The sequence below is a fragment of the Ornithodoros turicata genome, chromosome 2 (genome assembly GCF_037126465.1).
Source record: "Ornithodoros turicata isolate Travis chromosome 2, ASM3712646v1, whole genome shotgun sequence".
Taxonomy (NCBI): Eukaryota; Metazoa; Arthropoda; class Arachnida; order Ixodida; family Argasidae; genus Ornithodoros; species Ornithodoros turicata.
In genome coordinates, this window is record NC_088202.1 from 141,492,784 (window position 1) to 141,517,212 (window position 24,429).

At 47.7% G+C, this 24,429-nt stretch overlaps 1 protein-coding gene across 1 annotated transcript in view; it reads left to right on the top strand.

The window, feature by feature from the left end:
• LOC135386241 (cubilin-like) overlaps positions 1–23,376 on the top strand; it is a 142,043-nt gene extending 118,667 nt beyond the window's left edge. The window contains exons 59-67 of the mRNA XM_064616050.1: positions 653–864; positions 2,216–2,378; positions 7,500–7,690; positions 8,212–8,362; positions 9,391–9,584; positions 18,980–19,154; positions 21,211–21,455; positions 23,075–23,186; positions 23,307–23,376. Coding sequence (XP_064472120.1) covers positions 653–864; positions 2,216–2,378; positions 7,500–7,690; positions 8,212–8,362; positions 9,391–9,584; positions 18,980–19,154; positions 21,211–21,455; positions 23,075–23,186; positions 23,307–23,350 — 1,487 coding nt within the window. The 3' untranslated portion in view covers positions 23,351–23,376. The remainder of the gene's footprint in view (positions 1–652; positions 865–2,215; positions 2,379–7,499; positions 7,691–8,211; positions 8,363–9,390; positions 9,585–18,979; positions 19,155–21,210; positions 21,456–23,074; positions 23,187–23,306) is intronic.
• Positions 23,377–24,429: the final 1,053 nt, after the last annotated feature.

Below are 24,429 nucleotides of genomic sequence, written 5' to 3' on the forward strand. Positions count from 1 at the left end.
GGAAAGCGTGCACTACGCTGGTTTCGTTGCATCCTGTGTTTTGTGCGGTTCTGTGGAACTTCTGACATCGGATTTGTGTGAAGCCCAAAGATGTCCCCGAAGAAAGTGACTGTAATAATGTTTCCAAAACTGCAACTACGGAAAAAGTTTTTTTTTTTCGTATTATAAATCAACCTCGCTCAAACACTCAATTCATAAAGTGCTGTGTGCAGAACCCGCGAAACCGAAACTCCGGAGTTTCGTCTCCCTATTATTCTTTTCACCAACATCGGCACCGTAGTTTCAGTTTCTCCAACAATAGGTGACGTCACATGTAGTTCATGGATATGTCTCCCAGAAACAGTGCGCGTCTCCACTCTCCACCTGATATTGGAAGACTGCCAGCAGCTGCGGTGAGGAGACGAATATCGACCTTCAAGCAGCAACGTTGCCAGATGCGTGAATAGATTGGACCAACCCGAGCCCCGATATTTCCCAAAGACTATAAAGGAAACTTATGAGACATCGGTGTCACATAGAGAAACAGGGAGACATGTATAGACTCGAGCAGCCTAAACCGAATAAGACTCTGCAGGCACAGGATTTAGTCCTCATTTGCTTTAAAATGTGTCAAAACAATCAAGATGACAAATCCGCTGCGTTTTTATTTCAGGCCCTCTTCAGGGCTGCGGTGGAACCGTTCGCATGGGTGACACAGGTCGCGTCAACGTCCGATGGCCACAAACGGATGGAAGCCAGTACCCGCCCGACGTGAACTGTGTCTGGCGCGTCCTTGGAAGTCCAGGAAAGATTCTGCGGGTGAACTTCACGGAATTCCAGCTTCAACAAAGCAACGATTCAACCTGTACTAATGACGTCGTCGAGGTACGAAACAGGATAGGCACGTCCATTCTGTCAAGAATGGAGTAACTTTAGTCCATTAGTTACTCCATTAGTCCTTTATGTCAGTTAGTTGATGAATTGTCACGACCGTTTGAGACTACAAGTATGTAGGTTAAATTATGAAAGACGGAATGGGAAGCAATGGCAACCCTGGGGACTACAAGCTGCAGTTACTGCAGAACTTGCTCTTGTTTTCTTCATAGGCCCCATTGTCGCCCGGTTATGCACCATTCGCGGAGCCAAGTAATGTTTCATGTCCGTGATTTGAGAGGCTTAGGAAATCCTAAGCCCGTCCCGACTTGGGCTCTCCGTGCGACTTGCCATGGGATATGGAGCACCGTTCGAAGTGTTTTAGTGGAATGGACTCCTCTCCATAGAATATGATATACACATAATCGGACGTAATCGAACCGGAACCACTTGGTCGAGTTCATTGTGTTGCATACATGTATTAGCCCTCAGTAGGGATCTGAGCGTAGTCCTATTGAATACACTTGCTCATCCCGATCTCCGTTTTGCTGCAGAAAGCGAGCTAATGCCTCTTCTCACTCCTTCATCACGTGAACACAAAAAGTCCGCATGTCATCTGCTCCAGCCTATCGCCGCAGACGATTTCAAATACAGGATCACTCTGCGTTCTCCGTGCGGCTGATGTGATCTCGTCTACGTACACTCTAAGAAAAAAAGGAGTAAAATCGGCGAGTAATTGCAGCTTCTACACCCCTAGTCTGCAATTACTTCCCATTTTAGTCCCCTAACCCAACATTTAGTCCCGACATTTACTCCCCAGGACTGCAAATTGTCACTAAACTTCGCGAATGGTCTCCTGAATGCGACAGTCTACGTAAATATGTGCCCTTGGTCAATTTGAAGGACATAAGGCTGTATAACTCCGACAACGTAGCAATTTTCCAGCCACACAGAGTAAGTAACAGTTAGCGCATCTTTCTTCGCAAATTGCGCCCTAGTATGGCGCAAGATTTTATATCACTCGATGTATTACGGTTGACGGTTTGCTTCAAAGTATTTTCATGCATGCGCACCAATTATGTACCTGGGACTCTTACAACAGCGCGTGAAATGTGGTCTTCACTCTGTGACATTCATTTACTCCCGTGCATTTACTCCCGAAAGGGACTATTTTTTGTGGCAATGCAATTACTCCCCAAAAGGAGTAAAAGTACTCCTTTTTTTTTCTTCTTAGAGTGTAAGTATGGCCGCGAAAAGCACGATCGTGATTCTCGGACTCTTAGTGACTCTGTGTCATATCGTTTAAGCGATCACGCTTTGTTGTTCTATGTGGCGTTGGCGTACCTCTGACATCTCGTTCCAGGTGTGGGACACTCTGCTCAGCCGCGACTTCTCCAGGCAACGTTTCTGCGGCTCCACCGCGCCTTCTAGCATTCTCATGGCAGGAAATATCGCATCCTTAAGATTCAGCAGCGACCACGCCGTGTCCGGCACCGGTTTCAAAGCTGTCGTCACTCAAGAAGCGCGTAAGTGCGGCTTCCTGCCTTTGCTCTCCGACTCCGTAAGCTTATTAAAATCCTGGGAGAATACGTCCTGCAACTTTATGTTGAACTCGCTGAGGAACACCTGTGTTTGAGATGTATTCTGCATTTATCCCTCGTTAATAATGTCCTGTATCTGTATATGGTCGCTTCTAGCCCTTTTGACGGTGCTGTCTCCAGTTTCATTTCTCCCTCCACGAGGGCATGATAGGCCCGCAGAGCGTTTGCTTTCATCAGGTCTAGCATGTGTTCTCATCGTAGCACACAAGAACTGTGCAATTTTTCGTATCAAAGCGGCGACGGTTCGGCCAACTAATGCGCCGAGAGTGAAAGCTTCGTTCTTGGTAAATGGCACCCAGTAACTAAGCCCAGCGTAGGGTAAAACAATGCCTCCTCTACAGGGTGTCCCAGAAAACGTGTCATTGAATTATAATAAAAAAACTACGCCACCTAGAATCATGCGGTCAACGGCATTTGTTCTTATTAGGTTTTTGCCACCTTGTAAAGTTAATGTCATGTACCCCAAGTTTAATTATGCAAATATTTGCGAACTGAACTCAGAAATTTGCCAAGGGAAGGTCACTTTTTTACCCCACCAATATGAAGAGCGTGCCGAATTCACTCAAATTCATGATAATTGGCAGTGATATTCACGAGCTATCCCATCGGAAAAAATAGCCGAATATCATGCTTTTCGGAGCACCGGACCATAACGCGCGACGTCTTTCTGAGCGCAATCGCTCGCAGTCCGACGAAAGGAGGTTCCGAAGCCAGCCCACAGAGTGATAGTAGAAAAAGTAACAGTTCCTAAAATTGGGAGAGGGAAAGCATTATCCCAGCCAAAGTGGGACGTGATAAGCCATGCCTGCGTTATCTCTTTCTGCGATGCCGGGGTGGGCTGGGTTTCTAACCTCCTTTCGTCGGACTGACACAGATTGCGCTAAAAAATTCATCGTGCGCTATTCTGTGCGACCTCCGTAGTGCATGATGTTCGGCTATTTTTTCCGATGGGATAGCTCCTGAATATCCCTGTCAATTATCATTAATTTGAGTAAATTAGACACGCTCTTCACATTGGTGGGGTAAAAAAGTGACCTTTACTAGGCAAATTTCCGACTTAAGCTCGCAAAAATTTACATAATTAAACTTAGGTCACACGACATTCACATGAGGAGGTGGCAAAAACCCAGTAAGAACAAATACCGTTGACCGCATGACTCTATGTGGTGTAGTTTTTTTATTATAATTCAATGACACGTTTTCTGGGACACCCTGTATACTAGATGCCTGTCACGTCGAGCTCGCTCCCATACTTCTGCGTTGCCGCGTGTTTTTTCCGATATGAACGCGGGATGGCGCCAGATTCTGACACAACCGCCCGCTCGCCCGCTGTACTCTCCTTGTAAACGTTAGCAGGATGGGGGATGTTTCAGCGCATTAGATACTTATTCCACTCAGTGGATGTTTATTGTGAACCTAATGTAAGGGAGTTCCGCCACGCCAGCTGTTTTCAAGCAGCTTGGGCATAATGCATCAATGAGGCAAGCCAATGTAGAGCCGTACATGTTCTTGGGGAGGCACGCAGCACGCTCATCACCCATTTGCAAGTTGATGCACATTCGAAAGTGTGGCCTAGTAGAAGTGCAGTTTCTCTATGCTTCCAGGAGCTGTGCAGGGCGGGGGAAAAACTATAGAAGCATATGATACATGAGAATTGAAAGAAAATGAACCGCGAATGCAACAACAACAACATAGATGAATGGATGATGATGATGATGTGGGATGTTTCCCTGCGTTGAGTGCAGGACCCTACCCCATTCCAAAATGGTCCGCATGAAAGGATGACGAGGGAAGGAAATCCCTACAGTTCGTGAAGGAGGCCGGTGGCCCTCAGAAAGGAAAGAAAAGCGCCAAGTGCACGACACTGATGTCCAGGGTTACTCCATGGGCCGAGAACTTTGAAGATGTTGAATGGCCTCTGATCCAGCATTTCAAGTTGGCATTTAAAGGCGCCGTCGCTCGCGTACGTACTGGCTGCAGTCTTCGAGAACGTGTCGGATTGTTGCCGGGAAACCACAAGTTGTACACAGCGCCGTGTTGCTGTGGCCCAGCCTATGCCGGAGTGCAGGGGTGAATGCGACGCTAAGTCGTAAACGACGCACGAGAGACGTAAAGAGGCGAGGGAAACCGCCTGGCATTTCAAATAAAAGCGTTGGGTCAACTGCATACAGAAGCGACCACCGGGTCATGACACCATTCCTCATGGGCCCAAGGTGACGTCAACGCGGACAAGAGGGAGCGCCTAGCCCCATTCGAAAGTATGATGGGGACTGCTGAGCGGCGATGGTGAGCCGCAGCAGCTGCCCGATCCGCTACTTCATTGCCTCTTATGCCAATGTGGCTAGGGACCCATTGGAGGGTGAGCCGGTGGCCCCTGTCTTCTAAAACCTTGAGCGTCGTCAGGATGTTCACTACCACCGGAGCCACGGATGCCCATGTTGTCTGTGCACTGCAGCGCTGCCCGCGAATCCGTGTAAACCACCCAGAGGCGGGGGTGGTGATCCAAAATAGATTTTCGGAATAGCAGGATGGCATACAACTCCGCAGAAGTGGCCGAGGTGCGGTGCGATGGGCGGAACCCACGTGAAATTGACTCCTCTGTGATTGCAGATGCCGCAGATGAGCCGCCAGTAGTGGAGGAACCGTCCGTATATACGGCGGTGAGGTTTCCGTATGCAGCGTTCATCCACTCCAGAGTAGCCTGCTTGAGGACTGGAGCAGGGGTTTGGCTCTTCGGCCCCTTGATCCCCGGGATGTGAGACGAGATGGATGGTTTCGGCAGTGTTCATGGTGCTACACTGCGCGATTTTGCTGGGGTTCCGCTTACGAAGCTTCTGTACCAGCGGGTGGCGGCGATGGTGAGCACGCAATCGCAAATAGTGGCGGAAAGTTTCTCTCTTGCGGTGGACGCCAATTGAGAGTTCTCTGGCTTCGGCAACCACCATCCTCGTCTCAGCACAACGCGGAACGCCAAGACAGGTCCGCAAGCTGCGCGCCAAGACGCAACGGAGCTTGTGTTCGGACGTCCGTGATAGTCCGTGCAACACAGGAAGGCTGTAGACTACTGAGCCTCGAACAAGCGCTTTTATGGAGTGCCCAAGAAGGTCCCGCTCAGTACATCCCCAGCGCAAGCCGGCAAAGTGACGTATCACATTTCCCCAACGTTGCGCCTTTGCCGCGAATGCAGTGAAGCCACAAGCTGCGTGATCATCTGCTCGGCATCCACGCCAGCAGCGACGCCATCCATACCAAATGAGATTCGCTCTCCACTTTGCACGCGAATGGACCTCATGGTGTACCCTATCACTATCTGCACTATCACATTCACTATAACCAACAACCGCTTCGCTTGGCCTTGCGTCCTGTACAGTAGGGAATGTCGCAGGATCGGACGACAGTATGGGCGAAGCAAAAAAAGCTCAAAATGTTTTTTTTTCCTTTTACCTACTGCTACTGTTATAGCGTTGTTATTTTTTTGCTCCGCGGTTCTTATGTGCGAAGGGTATTGACGAAACATTCTGGGTGCTGCACCGGACCTCAACATGAGCCTCTACTGTCGGTTCGAAAGTCCAGTCTGAAGACTGCATGCAGACGGCTGAGTCTTAATTTGGAAGTGGCGTTCAGCTGCCAGTTCTTCCAGATATTGCTTTCAGCAATTGTTCTCTCAGAGCCAAGTCCACTGGGAGTTCATGAAACAACACACCCGACGCTTTTTTTCGCTGGCATGAACAACGTGCCCAGTACCGCATGTTATTGTGCTTGGTTACTTATACGGCGTATGAACTGAATATTCGACACAAAAACAAGACAACGCACATGCGTCCATGTTTGTAGACGTCTTCAGCTAAATTCTCTTTGGCTATACCGTATGAATTTGAGCCGCGTTCAGTTGGAGCCATACCGCGCTGACTTTCCCAAAAAAGCTGGTTACGTGCCGCAAATTCTGGCAGCCGTTGCTTTGAATGAACATGTCATCTGCTAGCGATAGTGTCATAAAGCAGCGCCGTGCAGCGGAAGCGCCGCGCATAAAAGGGGTTGGGTAGGAATGTACTCTCCGCGCTCTCTTGTCAGGCGTCTGGTGTAAAGAAGTATAAAGGAGGCAGTGTCGTGAGGTATAAGTAGAGTCACTAGGTATAAGTACTGGATGGCCTGTAATAGTACGAAACTGTATTTCGACCTGTGATTGGGATGGGGTAACTTCGCCAATAGTCCTGGCGGTTACCGTGGTACAGGGAGCATTCCAATGAAGACTACTGTGGGATGCTCACGTGTTTCTTGTGGTTGGTAGCCCTCTCTTGGACTACTCAAATCCCAGAGCAAGAAGGTTAGCACGCCCTTCCCCCTCCTGTGCCACCATCATGTCTCCCATCCCTCTTTCACCCTTCCCTCTTCTCCCTTCCCGTCGGTGTACCGAGACGCCACTTCAGAGGAGGCTGACCGCACGTTCCGCCTACATTACTCCCCCCCCCCCCTGTGATTGGCTAGATACCTCAACAAATGGGTGGAGCCTCATGCAGCTCCCACTAATGGCCTGACTTCCTTTTAATACGTATCACTGAGAGTGTATCAATACTTGCTCCATGTGCACAGACGGAGCTATGTATTCATGCACCCTGATGACACTTTTCTTCCACTCGAGCCATCTGGAAATGGTGATCCTGTGGATGTGGTTTTTCCGGTGCATTCACACACAGCAAGGTCCTTACGGAAGATCGTAGAGCGGCACACAACAAAAAAAGAAAAATATTTAAAAAAACAGTCCAACCGGAGACGGTTGGGGATGACAGAAATTACAAAGGAAGGAGCATAACCCTTTGCTTCATAATGCTTCATCCTTTGTAATTTCTGAAGATCATAGACTAAGAAAAAGCGCAAACACTGCTCATAGAGACCGTCCATAAGTTCCGTCCCGTACTATGTTGAGCGTTCACACGGCGCCGCAATATCGAGAGCGCCGTAGTTCGCACATAACAGACGACTTATCTCGTCCAGATAATGTCCTCCTCGGATAATAATTGACGACGGCATATTTCTTCTTCTTCGCAGCTCTGTGCGGTGGGGATTTGACAATAGGGGCAACGGCGAATGTAGTATCCAGTCCTGGTTTCCCATCAGGAGCTGTTCCAGGGACTCAGTGTGCGTGGAACTTAGCAGACGAGGTCGTCATCCACTTCACGAGCTTCCACATCCCCTGCGAAATGGGTGCTTCACTCACCATCGTTTCTATCAACCAAGAGGTGATCTATCTATTTACTTCTCAAGTGCAAAAGGAGAGGCAGCACCTTGGTCACACCTAACTAAATCGTCATACTACGCGTAGTCAACAAACGGCAATGTGAAGATGGAAGATTAAACGTTTTATACGCCCAATTTGGCTTCGTTGTGGGCACGTGTCCCCTAAAGGCGATCTAAAGTGTGACCTGCGTGGTTTGTTACTGGACTCGTGTAATGGCAGCGAGGCAACCTTGTGTACGATATCGGGTGGCAACCATAAGGCCCAAACTCATAAGGCAGAATTATCAGAAGGCTGAATCTCGAAAGGCTGAAAGAATCAAAACACGGAACAATCAAATACCGCTTTGGTTGGCTCGCGCAAGCGTTCGACGCGAATCGCGGGTCCACGCGATACATTTAACGCGCGTTATGCGATAAGGACCAGCTTAAGATTGGGCCCCTGGTCATCTTTACGCAATGATATTATGAGAAAAGGACCATTAGATGTTCACGCCTCTGTTGTCTTTCTATGACTTCGTTGCAGGAAAAGTCCAAGGAGTTTTGCGGTGACAGCATACCACACCTGCACCAGGCGGTTTGGATACCTGGTGCCGGAAGCCAGCGAACCATTGTCTTCAACGCCGGATCGGCAGTCAACCAATCCCGTTTCCAGTTCAACTACAGACGCCCCATTAGTAAGTTATTTCTTATCTCTCATAAATGGTCGTGAAAGCAGCACTTCGATGGTACCCTACCGAAAGCACAACGCGTACTACAACATCATGACCACGCACTTCAGCGTGTGTTGGCCTGTTCCCCGCAAGTGTCTTGACATTTGCCCGTATCAACGCGTACAAATATGTAACGTTGTTCGCAGATCGCGACAGTGTTCTCCCCCTGGAACGCTGAAACGGTATGCAGTAAGGGACGACCCCACTAACGCTGGGATGCTTGATAGTCTCCCGCGCCATTCTAATTTCTGGAGTTACTAGCAGGAAATCGATGCAACTTCTAAATGCATCTGCGGGAAAGGGAACGAAAGCATAAATCGAAATGTTGTATCATCGCGGTGGAATAAAAAGGGAGGTTGATTGCAACTCTGCTATCATGGCCTCATATGCTACACCATAATGTATGACCACTAAATCGGGAACAGAGTAGCGACACTGAGCCACGCCGGCGAGCGAGCCCACCCGCCATCTTGGGTCCGCCGAGGCTGCGTCGCCTAGCAACGGGACGCTCATCTCCCCCTTCTCCAATGGAGAACAGCGCGCAGTCGGACCAGCTCGCCACCGAGGAATCCGGTTTTGGGTGGAGGGGACTCAACATGGACGGCGCGTTCTTGGTAGGAGAAACCACGTGACCCAATCGGCCCAATCGCGGACACCCAGCGGCGACTCAGGGCATGAAAAAGGAATGCCATACTCTGCACCCCTATTTAGTGACTCTAGAGGGAAACCGAGGAGCGGAACAAAATGCTAACCTACTAGCTGGCAATAGCAGGCTGTATGTCGCGCCGCTTTTCCGTTTTTGCCTCCAATGTCATCTTTATATTTTTCTTTCTTCACCTAACCGCATCCTACTTTGATGAGTGTATCCGTGAAACGAGTGATTGCATCGTCTGTGTAATTGCGTACGTCAGACACCTAAGACTATATGCAACACCATTGAAGGCTTCGCATATTCTAAGTTTCCTTTTTCTTGTTTCTTTGAAACACGCCAGGTGAGAATCGTACATACACATCGGACAGTGGCATTGTAATGAACTACCTGTACCCTGAAGGCTCGTACCTGGAAAGGCTGCCGCTCATCATCAATATATCTCCGGTCACTCGAGGCGGAAGCCTGAGTCTCTACTTCCTCCGTTTTAGTCTTGGAAGTCCTCACAATGGAACCTGTGCTGCAGAAGCAATGGAGGTAGTCTATTTCTGATGCATGGTCATAACTAGTTTTTTTTATAATTAATCATTTCTATTATTATGCTTTCTTTCAGCTGTATGATCAATATATAGCTTTTATAATGAATTGTCTCTTTCTTCGAACTTGTCAGTACAAATTGAATACCGATATCTAACATCAAGGTCCCCCATAGTGTTAATAAAAATCCAGGCGTAAATGGGACAGAGTAACTTCACCAGTAGTAGTAATTAACTGAAAAAAAAATCAGGGGAAAGACTTGGAGCAGGGTGGCTGCCCTAAGGGCGCCTGCAGCTCCATCTCATTTAGGTAGTTTTGAGGGTTATGATATGTGTTCCTGTTAGTAGCGGCAGTGTATACCGCTTTCTTTTAGGTAGACACACAATGCCTTGAGTGCCTTCATGTCTTGTTCCCTTGTAGGCCATCTTCCCATTACTTTGCAGTAAGAGAATGGTCTTTTGTCCAGTGTTTGAAGTGCATGGGACAGTCTTTCCCTTGCGTCTGCTTGTTCTGGGCACTGTATAAGTACGTGTAACGTGTCCTGGGGCACTTTGCAGATGTCGCACAGTCCTGAGGCCACAATACCGAGTTGGAATTGGGTGGTGGCAGTATATAGCGCGCCGAGTCGAATCCGGTGAATAGCCGTGTGGAGGCTTCGGCCGATGTCATGAGGAATGATTGCCGTGAGATCGGGGTCTATGTGAGACAGGAAATCTGTGTGCCGGAGTGCTTGCTTCCAGCTTTCCTTGGACCGTCTGATTGTCGATTTGCGGAGGAATGTCTTGGCGTCCGATTTTGTGAAATGTATTGCCGATAACTTGGTTTTACCCAGTGCATCCTTTGCTGTTTGGTCAGCTACTTCATTTCCTGGTATTCCGCAGTGGGAAGGTATCCACTGGAGGGAGATGGTGTGCCCTCTTTCCACTGCAGGTGTGTATGCTTTGTAGATGTGGTACACCATTTGATCTTCCGTATCCTGCTTGATGATAGTGGCCAGGGCGGCTTTCGAGTCTGTGCAGAGTACCCACTTTTGTGCTGGGGAGCCGTCGATGTGGCGGAGGGCTTTTAGTATGGCGTGTAGTTCTGCAGCAGTAGAAGTTGTTGCGTGCGACAGGCGGTATCCCTTGGTGAAGCCTTTTACAGTGAAAGCACTTGATGATCTTCCGTTAGCGGAGGAGCCGTCCGTGTAGATGTGTGTTGAGTCTGGAAACTGTTGTTCAAGGTGGGCCATAGAAAGTGTCTTGAGAGCCAGACATGGCGTTTGTCCTTTTTTCCAAATACGAGGGATTTCTGTGTGGGTTGGTGGGGGTGACAACAGCCAAGGGGCAATAACCTGGTGATGACTGTGAAGCATGCGCTTCGGCAAGCATCTTTCGATGTACGCAAGTGCTCCATATATTGGAGATTTATGTCTTCTATGGATCTTCTGGATCAGCGGGTGAGCCGTGTGCCTGGTGAGGAGACGTATCAGGTGCCGCTCCGTCTCTTGTTTCCTTAGCACTTGGATGGGGGGCTCTCTTGCTTCTGCCAGCACAAGTGCTGTCCTTACGGTCCTGGGGACTCCTAGGCATATTCGGAGGCTTCGACTAAGTATGCGCTGCAGGTGTCCTTCTTGGGTTGGGGAGAGACGATGAAGATGAGGGATGCTGTGAGCTATGGTTTGTCGGATGAGCCCCGTGTGGAGGGAGTGAAGTGCTTTCCCGTTGCCCCTGCGGGGTCCACCGAGCAACTTCATTATGTTGATGTATTTCTTTGTAGCGTCCGTGAGTGCCTTGACTTGATCTGTCCATGTTAGGTTTCTGTTGATTGTGACGCCGAGAAACTTGTGTTTCTTAACACGTTGTATCGGATTCCCGTTGATTGAAAGGTGAAAGTTCTTTAGGCGCTTGCGGGTGAAGGGTAGGTACACTGTTTTTTCTAGTGACAAGTCCATGGCACGTTCTTCTAGGAAGATGGCAATCGCTAGGAGAGTGAGTTCTAGTGTTTGCTGAATGTACTTGATATTTGTCCCGGACATCCAAATGCAGACATCGTCAGCGTATATGGTGAACTTGACTCGTGGGGGGATTATCTCTGCCATCTGTGCCATGACGAGGTTAAATAAAGTCGGGCTTAGTACTGCGCCTTGTGGTACGCCTTTTTGAAGGGTGACCACGTTTTTCGCCATCTGCCGTCTCCATATAGACCTTTCTGTCAGTTAGGAAGCTTCGGATCCATGCTGTTGTTCTTCCTTCAAGGCCTGATTTCGTAGCTGCCTGGATCACGTGGGCGTGGCTGACAGAGTCGAAAGCGCTCTTTATGTCAAGGAATACGGCTATGGTTATTGCAGACATGGCTTTGATGTGTTGCACATCAGTTGTAAGGTCAGTGATGCAGTCTGTTGTGCATCGCGCTTTTCTGAAGCCCGCTATCTCCTCTGGGAGTTTTCCGTTGTGTTCTAACCACCACTGGATGCGCGCAAGGATCATTCTTTCCATTACTTTCGCTACACAGCTTGTGAGACTGATAGGTCTGTACGATTCGATTTCGTTCTTAGGCTTGCCGGGCTTCCTTATGGGTATTACTCTTGCTGTCTTCCAGTCCGGGGGGAGCTTTCCTGTTTGCCAGCTTTTGTTGTATATCTTCAGTAATATTTCTTTAGCGCTCGGTCCAAGATTTGCCAAACACTTGTAGGTTATCCCATCTGGTCCTGGAGACGTTCGCTTGCCAGACGCGGCTTTGATGGCACGTTCAAGTTCTTGGATAGTAAAATCGTGTTCCATTTCTACGGGTGCTGAGTGAGTTGCTAGCTGGTTGTCCACTGTTGCGGATAGAAGGGACCGGTGGTGGAGGAAACCGGTGGATGCTGCTGAATATTTGTTAAGAGTGGCCAAAAACGCGTCCGCTACTGCGGTTTCAGGGACGTTCGTCTGCAGGGCAATGGTACGAAAAGGAGTGGCTTGGGATGGGATAGTCTTGAGGCTCTTTACAATGGTCCAGAGCTTCGCAGGGTTCGTTGATGGCGACAGGGATTTGCATATATCCTCCCATGCATGTGCAGCCAACTTTTTTAGCTGTCGTTTTATCTTTTCTTTTGTGGCTTTCGCTTGAATCCAGTCGTCTATGTTTCCGGTCCGTCGGTAGCGGCGCTCAGCGCGTCGTCGTATTGACCTGAGGTGTTCGAACTTCACGTCTGTTTTTGTGTAGGTCATTGGCACCTTAATATGCTTGCTGGATAGCTTCAGATTCTGTCTTATTGTCCGGGCGAATTCGTCTGGGGTGGTGTCGTCGTCAAGTGTTCGTCAAGTTCAGTAACTTCACCAGGTCCGCTTAATCGTAGTGCCATCGCTCGTTCCTGATTCAGCGTCAGTGCGTCAGTGCCGATAGTACAGAGTGGTACCTGGTACAATAGTTCCTGCTACAATAGTACCTGGTTAATATAGACACTATTGACTTTAATAAAGACAGTGTTCCATATTATTTATTATCTCCAGTGCCTCAAGGGTACGAGGGCATTACATGAGGGATGGATTGAATACCAAGGAAATAATGAAGATTTATTGAAAAAAAAAGTCTCGAATTAGTGCCTGTTGGCATGTGTACTTAGTGACATCTAACATGACTTCAAAACCCTCCGTGAAGCTGTCCACAACAAGTCACCATGCAAAATAGTTTCGCTCTGCGGCGTATAGACCTGTACCTGTTTGTAAACAAATGACGTCATAATGTTCGACAGCGCCACGAGTTTGGTGGAGTTGAACTACGTTCAATGCTAGTGGCGAACAAGGTCGCGCCCGAGAGCCACGGTCTTGAGGGGATTACGATGGTCTCTGAAAAGGACGCGACCTTCGGTCCTACCTTTCTTTCAATGGGAGGCAGCGAACAATTGCCCATCCCTGGAACCCAGCTCTCCCCTTCCGATCTGTTTGGTTTCGGTGTGTCTACCAACGTCATGATGACGTTTCTCGGGTAGAGGTTTATCGTCACTGCACAATAAAATTTACAAAAGACAGTCAATGAAAGCAGTCGCGGATGAGAGACACGAGCCCCGCGTGAGGCAGAAACTGCTCAGGGCCTGTATGCTCATGATGACGAATAGCAGCAAGAAGACAAGGACAGGGTAGAAGTAGACAGGACGACTGCAGACTCTCAACTGACGTTTAATCAATGAACACAGCATCTTGAACGCTAACATCTAGGTCACCGACTAAAAAATGTACAGAGAAGCGAAGGTTTATGCTGCCGGCTGGGAGATAGCACTCAACATCTTATCCATACGTAGAAAATCAATTTCCACATCTGCTAACGTGACAGAAGGGGAGCTGACGCATATGTCATTACACGTGGCTATCAGAAATGCCTCCATTATCTCCCGCACCAACTGATCTTTATGAACTGCCAGCACCTCGGTCTGATCGAAAAACGGCGTGCACTTACAATCTCGGCCATGGACGCTCAAGTGACCGGATGGAGTTCTTCCAAGTGACGAGGCATGTTCCATAAGCCTAATGTTAAGGCATCTACATGACTGACCCACATAGCATCTGCCACACTGAAGCGGTATGCGGTAGACGATATCAAGCTTGCAATCCACAAATGGCTGTCGATGTTTTACATTACATTCTAAAGGCATTATTGGTACATTTACTCTTGCGCAAAGAGACTGCAATTTCAACGGAGCCGTAAATACAGCATTCACTCCACACCTCATAGCCACTTCTTTCAAATTGTGAGATACCCTATGGATATACGGAATTGCTACAGGCCTACCATTAGGCCGGTCTGCTCTAACGGGTGACGGACGATTGCCGAACTCCCTCAAGAGGACCTCTGCAGTTTACAGCAACACCTGCTCAGGGTAGCCCGCATTCCTCATTCTGGAAAGTTGCATCTGAAAACTGGAGGGGGCAGTGTGCACACAGGACTTAATGAGAGATGACCTCAAAGCCGACTCAACTATTGCCCTCTTGACCACCTTAGAATGAGCTGAGCCTTAAGGAAGCAAGCCCTTTTTTGTTCTAGGGTTATACCTCCAGCATGTATGCTGTGGCGTTTTCTCCAAGTGTAAGTCCAAAAACTGCAAGACATCCTCTCTAGGGAGCTCAGACGTCCCCCCCCCCCCCAACCTGAGCCCTTCGGCACAATTCCTGAACACATCCAGCACTGCCTCAGCTCCTACCTCAGAGGCCTCATCGTAAAACACTCAGAAATCATCCACGTACCTAAAGACATGGCACTGACATAAGTTGTTCAATTCTCCCTCAATGCGTTCGTACAAATTTGCCAAGAAAGATTTCACAGAGTTCTTGCGAAACACCTGAACCGATTGGAGTTCCGCTTTTTTGGATGTAAAACATGTCTTCATGTTTGATCACTGTAGCCGCAAGGTACGTAGACAGTAATTCAAGAAATGAACTCGCGGACATACCAGCAGCATTCTGAAAACCCACCAACCCCCGTCTCTCAATTTGGGTTTCCACCGCTTGTAAAAGAGCTGCCTGTGGGATTGAATAGAATAAATCCTCGACATCTATAGACAAGAAGTCCCATCCTGTTGCACCATCCTGCTGAAGAAACTGCACAACAGGGTCAGAGTTCTTCACTACAAACGGATCTGTAAGCTTCAGGTTGTCAAGTTGTCTCCGTAGGAAGAACGACACTGATCTTTGCCACGTTTTCTTCTCAGACATTATAGTGCGGAAAGGTATACCCTCCTTGTGAATCTTGGCCGTGAAGAATGCGGTGAGGAACCTATCTTTCTTGCTCTTGATAGCCTTGGAGAGCCGTTCTAAATTCTGAGTCTGACAAATCCTACTAGTGGATTGAAACGCCGTTGTTTCTTGTAGCGGGCTTGTGGTCACAAAGTTCTCATGCAAGGCCTCCGTGGTCTTCTGAACGTAAACCTGCTCCGGTATCACAACGGTCCGCGAGTTCATTTCTTGAATTACTGTCTACGTACCTTGCGGCTACAGTGATCAAACATGAAGACAAGTTTTACATCCAAAAAAGCGGAACTCCAATCGGTTCAGGTGTTTCGCCCATACTCTCTGAAATCTTTCTTGGCAAATGTGACGAACGCATTGAGGGAGAATTGAACAACTTATGTCAGGGCCATGTCTTTAGGTACGTGGATGATTTCTTAGTGTTTTACGATGGGGCCTCTGAGGTAGGAGCTGAGGTAGTGCTGGATGTGTTCAGGAATTGTGCCGAAGGGCTCAGGTTGGGGGGGGGGGGGGGGTCGTCTGAGCTCCCTAGAGAGGATGTCTTGCAGTTTTTGGACTTACACTTGGAGAAAACGCCACAGCATACATGCTGGAGGTATAACCCTAGAACAAAAAAGGGCTTGCCTCCTTATGTCTCAGCTCATTCAAAGGTGGTCAAGAGGGCAATAGTTAAGTCGGCTTTGAGATCTTCTCTCATTAAGTCCTGTGTGCACACTGCCCCCTCCAGTTCTCAGATGCAACTTTCCAGAATGAGGAATGCGGGCTACCCTGAGCAGGTGTTGCTGTCAACTGCGGAGGTCCTCTTGAGGGAGTTCGGTAATCGTCAGTCACCCGTTAGAGCAGACCGGCCTAATGGTAGGCCTGTAGCCATTCCGTGTATCCATAGGATATCTCACAATTTGAAGAAAGTGGCTATGAGGTGTGGAGTGAATGTTGTATTTACGGCTCCGTTGAAATTGCAGTCTCTTTGCGCAAGAGTAAATGTACCAATAATGCCTTTAGAATGTAATGTAAAACATCGACAGCCATTTGTGGATTGCAAGCTTAATATCGTCTACCGCATACCGCTTCAGTGTGGCAGATGCTATGTGGGTAAGTCATGTAGATGCCTTAACATTAGGCTTATGGAACATGCCTTGTCACTTGGAAGAACCCCATCCGGTCACTTGAGCGTCCATTGCCGAGATTGTAAGTGCACGCCGTTTTTCGATCAGACCGATGTGCTAGCAGTTCATAAAGATCAGTTGGTGCGGGAGATAATGGAGGCATTTCTGATAGCCACGTGTAATGACAGATGTGTCAGCTCTCCTTCTGTCACGTTAGCAGATGTGGAAATTGATTTTCTACGTATGGGGGATAAGATGTTGAGTGCTATGTCCCAGCCGGCAGCATAAACCTGGGCTTCTCTGTACATTTTTTAGTCGGTGACCTAGATGTTAGCGTTTAAGATGCTGCGTTCTTTGATTAAACGTCAGATGAGAGTCTGCAGTCGTCCTGTCTCCTTCTACCCTGTCCTTGTCTTCTTGCTGCTATTCGTCTTCATGAATCTATACGAACTACCCCGGTTTGTTCCTATTGTGCAGAGCCTGTCTGCCTTATTTTTTCTGTCTTCTTCTTTTTTTTTTTTTTTTTTTTTGCTCACGCGCCGCTTATATACATGCTTGAGCCATGCCGTTGAACGTCACTGGTCACGTGCTGGAGCCCGTGATACGTCACGACTTCTTCTGCTTCGCCTATGCGCTCTTTGGATGTGGAGAGGGTATTTTAAAGGGTTTTGGGATGCCATCACCCTGTCGGAACGCTTATCGCAAGTCACGCAAGTGTCGTGATTCATGGGGGCGTGGCGCTACCGGCACCTACGTTATCAGCTCACCCGAAGCTGACGAAGGAAGCGAGGGAGGCAAAGGCTAGTCTGGAGGCAGCAGCGGAGCAGTCGAGCTGATCCGTTCGTCGTAAGGAAATAGACCTTATGTCTCTTTGTTAATTACTGTGCTCGTGTTCTTCGGGGTTACGGCGCTTCGAATACGGAACCTCCCCGGGTTTGTGGGCCAAGGATCCCACAAGGTGTGTGGAACAGAATCTTGCGCGTGCTCTGTGGGTTACCTGCGCTCATCGTTCTTTCGGAAGAGCTCATTTGAAAGTAGTTGGACACTCGTTGCAGAAGACGTCGCAGCGAAAAAATAATAATTTGGGGAGTCACTTCCATGCTCCTTTAAGCTGTGCTGAACGTCGGCAGTACGCAGAGGGTGCTACGAGTACGTCAGGGAGAGCAAAGTATTAGATGGGTCGTTGAGCTTCTGCAGAAAGAGAATGGGTTTCTTGCTTTGGCGGAACGTTCAGCAGGAGAACCAGTGGGGTAGAGCGGGTAGTGGGGCAGTATAGGAGCATAGGGCCAGTGGGTAGAGACGCCAGCGAATCGTACCTGGGTCTTCTGACCTTCCGGTCAGAGTTGCTCCCTGAGTTGTTCGAATGTTGCGTGATTTCTGGTTGTAACGTATGGACTTCTTAACCCGTTCTTATTGCGGCTTCACGAGAGTTGCGTAGCAATGTGAATCTAAAGGACATAGAAGGTGTCGCAGAAAACGTGTCATTGAAGTATAATAAAAAAAACTACGCCGCCTAGAATCATGCGGTCAACGGCATTTGTTCTTACTAGGTGTTTGCCAACTCCGGATGTAAATGTCATCTATAGTTTAATTATGTAAATATTTGTGAACTGAACTCGGAAATTTGCAAAGTAAAGGGCACTGTCTTACCCCACCAATATGAAGAGCGTGCCGAATTCACTCGAGTTCGTGATAACTGACAGTGATATTCACGAGCTAAACCATCGGAAAAAATAGCAGTACATCATGCTTTTCGTAGCACCGAACCATAACGCGCGAGGACTTTTTGAGCGCAATCGCTCTCGGTCCGACGAAAGGAGGTGCCAAACCCAACCCACAGAGTGACCGTAGAAAAAGTGACAGTTCCTGAAATTGGGAGAAGGAAAGTGCCATCGCATCGCAAGTCGGACGCGATAAGCCATAGCTGTGTTATATCTTTCTGCGTGATAGGTGTGGGCTGGGAGTTCCAACCTCCTTTCATCGGACTGGCAAGGATTGCGCTGAAAAATTTGTCGCGCGCTAGCTTCGTAGAGCATGATGTTTGGCTATTTCTTCCGATGAGATAGCCCGCGAATATCCCTGTCAATTATCATTAATTTGAGTAAATTAGACACGCTCTTCACATTGGTGGGGCAAAAAAAGTGACCTTTACTTGGCAAATTTCCGACCTGAGTTCGCAAAAATTTACATAATTAGACTTACGTTACACGACATTCACATTAGGAAGTGCCAAAAACTTAGGAAGAATAAATGCCGTCTACCGCATGATTCTCGATGGTGTAGTTTTTTTTTATTACAATTCAATGACACGGTTTCTGGGACACCCTGTAGGTATCAGGCATGCAGATGTCAGGTAGTGGAATATCCGCCAATATGTAGAATTCATAGCTTTCGAATCAGCTGTCTCGCGTTCGGACACCTGTTGAATTTTGGGGACTACGTATATTTCGCCCTCATACTCCCGAAAGCAGGTTCTGCACCGAAATGTTTTGTATCAATTTGAATTTGTGTATCGTATCTGCAGTTTCAATTTCCACAAGTGGGCGAGTGTGACGTAGCGCCAGATGACTGTATTCTTTCATCGCAGGTACGCGAGGGTGAAACAACGAACTCTAGGATGTTGGCAACACTGTGCGGCGGTGTAAACCCGAACCCACTGTTTTCAACCAGCGACAGGATCACCCTAGTTATCGACAGGAATCGTCATAACGTCTTTAGTCACTTTGTGACCTTTAGCGTCATGTACATCACCAGCACGCAAGGTAAGTTGTTGTTGTTCTCTAAATTTTTAATTAGAACAAGAAAGTCTGAAATCCTTGAGTTCGGATTCTTTGATTGCCAACATTTCCGCTTTGTTTTTCTTTTTTGTTTTTTTTTTGTTTTTGTTTTTTCGCCAGTGTTCTCTTTTATTCGTGAAGCGCTCATAGGCCGAGGGTTCTTGTGCTGTACTGCTCAAATTTTACATTTATCTAGTGTCGGCCTATCTATAGCAATGATTGATAGTTGCTATCGATGCCATCCCAGGGATCCACCATAGCTTCCACGGGGGGGATATGTTTATTAAGAAAAAAAGAAAGGAAAGGTTAGCCAGGCAAAGAGCCGGCTTGCTATTCCGAAAAAAAAAGGGGGAAGGGGCAAACGAAAAAGAAAAGGAAGGAAAAAGAAAAAAGGGGGATCGAAACAGAGGAAAGAAAGAAAAACAAAAAGCAACAGAAAGAAAGGAAAGGGAAAGAAAACAAGAAACAGAACGAAAGGGAATGAAAAGAAAAGAGAAACAGAAAGAAAGGAAAGGGAAAGAAAACAAGAAACAAAGAGAAAGGAAAGGAGAAACACAAAGAAAGAAAAGAGGAACAACAAGAAAGAAAAGAGAAACAGAAAGAAAGAAAAGAGAAACAAAAAGAAAGAAGAGAATAAACACTAGCACAACGTTACACGCTTCCACGGGTTGTGCTAAGCGTCAGTTGTGAGCACCGTAGTCACTGTGAACTCGTAACGGAATAACCGAATTTGTTTGGCGAGTTACATGGGTGCACAAAAACCAGCTCCCGTGCATAGTGGTTAGGATGATCGCTTTCCACGCCGAGACTGGGATGTGACACGGGTTCGAACCCTGTCACTGGCTGTGCTGTGCTGAGGTTGAACATTCCGGGCTGCGCTTGTGAATGACGGTAATCGCTCGAGTGACTCATTTTTTTGTTCTGCGACTTGCAATAAAGGTTGTTGATTGGGACCTTGGCTGTACCTTGGCTGCTTCAGTGCCTTCAAATACAGTTTCGCTGTTGTCACTGCGCAATCGAATGCTTTCGAATTGAATGTCGATTAAAGAACGCCGCTGGATGAGAAATGTAATTCCAACCCTACCGTCTTATTTCCGGTCAGAGGTCAGCAGTGAATGTAGATGTATCTGGCAGCAACGTAAGATGGAGTGTGTTGAAGACAGGCTGTTGTCCCTACGTGTTTCTTAAAGTGGCTTGGAGTTCTGGTCAGAGAGTAGCTGCAGTGGTGGAACTGGTAGCATCTCTGATGGGAAATCTGAGGGTTTGGGTTCAAATCCCACGGCCGATGCCTTTTCATGAGCTGCCCTTCCTTAATCGGCTATAATGTACTTTCTTCTTTCCGTAACCTTTTTAGTAAAATTAACAGTGATTCCACTACGCATTTTGTGCGTGAATGATACTGACCTCCTGTAAGTGACCCTCTTGGGCTTACAGTGCTAATAAACAGCAACTGCTGCGACAACTTATGGCCGCCATGTGTTCAGTTACAACGTAGTCCTCTTTTGGTATGCAAGTGGAGTAGTTGGATACTGTGCATATTTCGGTAAGAAGGCACAAAGAAAGGACAAACGCTAACGCTCCTAGAACGCTAGGGTCCAGGATTCTTGCATCCCCTTTCCTGTTCACCCCTGGTACTTTTAAGCGGCCCTGTGAATATTCCATAATAGTCCGTGACAACTTAGGTCCTACAATTGGGACCGTCCACTCATCCGTGGAAGGCCCCTGTGATGGGCTACCACCCTTTGCACGACCCCTCCGCTTCACGATGTAGTGCTGGCTCCCTCTCCCCCCAGTCCCCACTTCGCACGCGCGGAGTGATTGTTCTGTGGCGGCGGGATCAAGTGTAGAACTTATGTTGTCGCTGGTCATAGTTGTGACTAGCAGGGTGTGCGGTTGTCCTTCTGTCCAGTTTTTATGCCTGCTCACCTATCTGTGTATACGTAGCCATTGCCTGAACAGGACATGCTGTGAGGAGGCTGACCCCAGGCATCCACTGCCACTGACAATTCGGTGTTGTTCATGTGTTTATCTCCGTATTCAGGTCCAGGCTGCGGAGGAAATGTGACCCACACTGAAGGAGCCTTCTCTAGCCCTGGGTACCCCGGTGCCCTCCAGGAGGCCAAGACCTGTCGCTGGTACATTGGTGTCCCGGGCCGAAATCAAATGACGCTGCGGTTCCAGGCCTTCTCACTCAACTCCACCGCCGGCTGCGATACCAATTATGTGGAAATTTACGAAGGCACCTCGGATCAAGATGACGGTTTCGTCGTGCGGTACTGTGGTCAGGTATGTGTAAAAGTGAAAACATGCACAAGGCAAGGGTATATGGCAACATGTATCTGGACAGGCATGTCGCATAATACAGACCTCTGTAGTGAATACATTGTCAAAATGTTGGCAGCTCTGTGTCTTCTTCCGATGTGAAAAGAAGGTTCCCTCTTGCATCACTGTGCTTAAGCTTTGTGTTCTCATGCGGTACGGGTAACTGAGTGAGTACCCCCTCACTGGCAGATCTGCTTTGTCTTCACCAGGAGGTATGTGCAACCCACGCAAGAGTGGCGACGCACGATTTGATTGATTCATTTCTGAATGTTTTATTTCTGGTCATGTGTTGGAACCTACATAACTTACCTCTAGCTGCACTTTCACAACGACCTCAGTGCTCCACATGACGGTATCACGCACAGCCAAAGAAGACGGAAAGAGGGAATCAATTTCGTTTTATCTAAGTGACGCCACTTGATCATACTTGATTTCTTTGCCTGTATGTAAATATATAGACATATATATAATATAAATAGGACAAATAGGTTAATACATCAGACGACTACGAAGTTGAATAAAAGTGAAATAATAAGACTTGGACTACAGATTACAGGAGCGTTAACAAAAACTAATTAATAATATGAATATATATATATATATATATATATATTACATGACATTACATTTATTACATTACATTTACGTTTATATATATATAAATGTAAATATAGATACTCATTGAACGATGCGACAGCACCAGAGGACACGTGTTTCGCCGTGTTTGCGGCTCGTCGGCCCTGGGTAGCTGCGCATCGTTCGGGATTGGCAAACCAGGGGTCACTCAGCGAGCGATATACACCTGGGAGGGTGACCGAGCACTCCTCAATGCCACAGTGCAAGCCAGTGAATTATAAAGTGAGGAGTGAGGAGTGCTCGGTCACCCTCCCAGGTGTATATCGCTCGCTGAGTGACCCCTGGTTTGCCAATCCCGAACGATGCGCAGCTACCCAGGGCCGACGAGCCGCAAACACGGCGAAACACGTGTCCTCTGGTGCTGTCGCATCGTTCAATGTGTATCTGTTTCTCTGCGTGCAGCCATAGAAGCCATCTTAACTGTAAGTTTGAATTTCAAACACGTCTAGCATCATTTACCTATTTTTTAATGGCTTTCCCCCTCTTTAAATGTAAATATATATATATAAATATATATTTCTTTGCCTTACTAAACATATACTAGCGCCTGGCCCTCACACTTGCTAGTAAGTATCAAAGCATCGAACTAGTACCCAAATTCACAAAGTACACACAAAAAAACAAACGAAGGGGAAGAAAGAAGTGTGAACACTAAGGCATTATGGAATCCCAGAGAATGGGACCTCCGATGCTTCGCTGAGCAATGGTCGGGCGCTCATATACATCGCTACAGGACTAACCACGCTCATCAATAATAAAAAGTATGGTACTAACTGACTTCATGGTTATATCCCGTGGCAATCCGGGCCCGGGGTCGTGTGCGCGCTTTACCCAGGGACTACAGTCACTATTTAACCATAGACTTTATTTGCCGCCAAATTGTAGCCCGTCTCTGCAGTGTGTGCGTGACAAACTCGTACCATCGACATATTCTCCACCGCTCGCAGGACCATCCGGCACCATACGAATCTCGAGGAAACAAAATCGTGGTGAAACTCGTAACATCGGGACCACAGCCTGGGCAGGGGTTCTACGCTCTGTTCCGTGCCAACGTTCAAGGTATGATATGCAGTTTCGGTTTTGTTTTGTGATGTTTCGTCTGCTTCGACGCTGCCCTGTTGTGAAACGCTGCCCTGTTGTGTGTGTGACAAAATCTGTTCTTGTCTGTGTCTTTTGCAGAAACGCCACCACAAGTTGAGTACGCGGTTGGAAACCAGCCATAAAATAATACATTCAAGCTGACATTGTACAGCTCATTGTTGTGATAATGCTTACCTCCTACAGTTTCACTAAATTCATTATTTCTTTTCACCACGTCCAGCGAAGTGCACGTGAACGTGCACTTTCGCTATTCAACGGAGACGCAACTACTCGTCTAGCCACATATGAGCAGCGAAAAGCAATGGCGGTGTGTTGGCTAAATGAGGATGTTGGAGAACTGTTTTTTCAAACATAAGTCGAGTAATAAGTTATTTGGAATGATACATTTCTCAGTAAACCACGAATACCCTGGCGACGTCCAAAATGTGTCGCAGACGTCCAAGACGTCGAGATATCCTATGCACGTCCCATGAATGTTCGTGATGTGATCCAAACTATGTCGCAGATGTCACAACTGTAGCTATGTTCCATGGATGTCACATGAACGTCCAGTCTGTCTCCTCAAAATATTTTTAGTTGTTGGGAATATCCAATTCGGGATCTCCTTTGTACGTCCCAAAGAGAACATCCTGGGTACATCAAGATTTGGATATTCTGAGGTGATCGCATCACGAACAAAAAAGTACGTGGCATACAGGGGCTAAATTGCGTTTCTCACAAACAAAGGGCGGTCCTGTGCAAGACTGCAAGATTTCGCACCTTCCAAAACTGACCGTCTAATTGTGAAAGAGGCAGAGGTGCGGAATTCTGTGGCACTCTCAAGTTTGACTTTCGATGAACCTACTGAGTGTCTCAGACAAAAAGCAGTAAGAAACACAGGCGGCGCCTTGTTGCAGAGTTAAAGGGACCATGAAATGATTTTCGAGAATTCCGAGTACTCTGCAGGAAACCGTTCGCATGATCCATCACTATCGTACACACATCGACTTTTAACTGTATTCAGTACAACGGGGGCGCAATTGTCAGACAAAAATAACAGGGCGTGACCGCTGGATATATGCCTTCGAAGTGGGCTTACGTCATCGCCATCCAATCCTCTCAGCCAACTGTGAACGACGAGGAGGACACACCCCGCCGGACCACGTGGGTGCATGGTTTCGGTTTGGACAACAACGGCGTTGTATATCTCCCGTCAAAATCA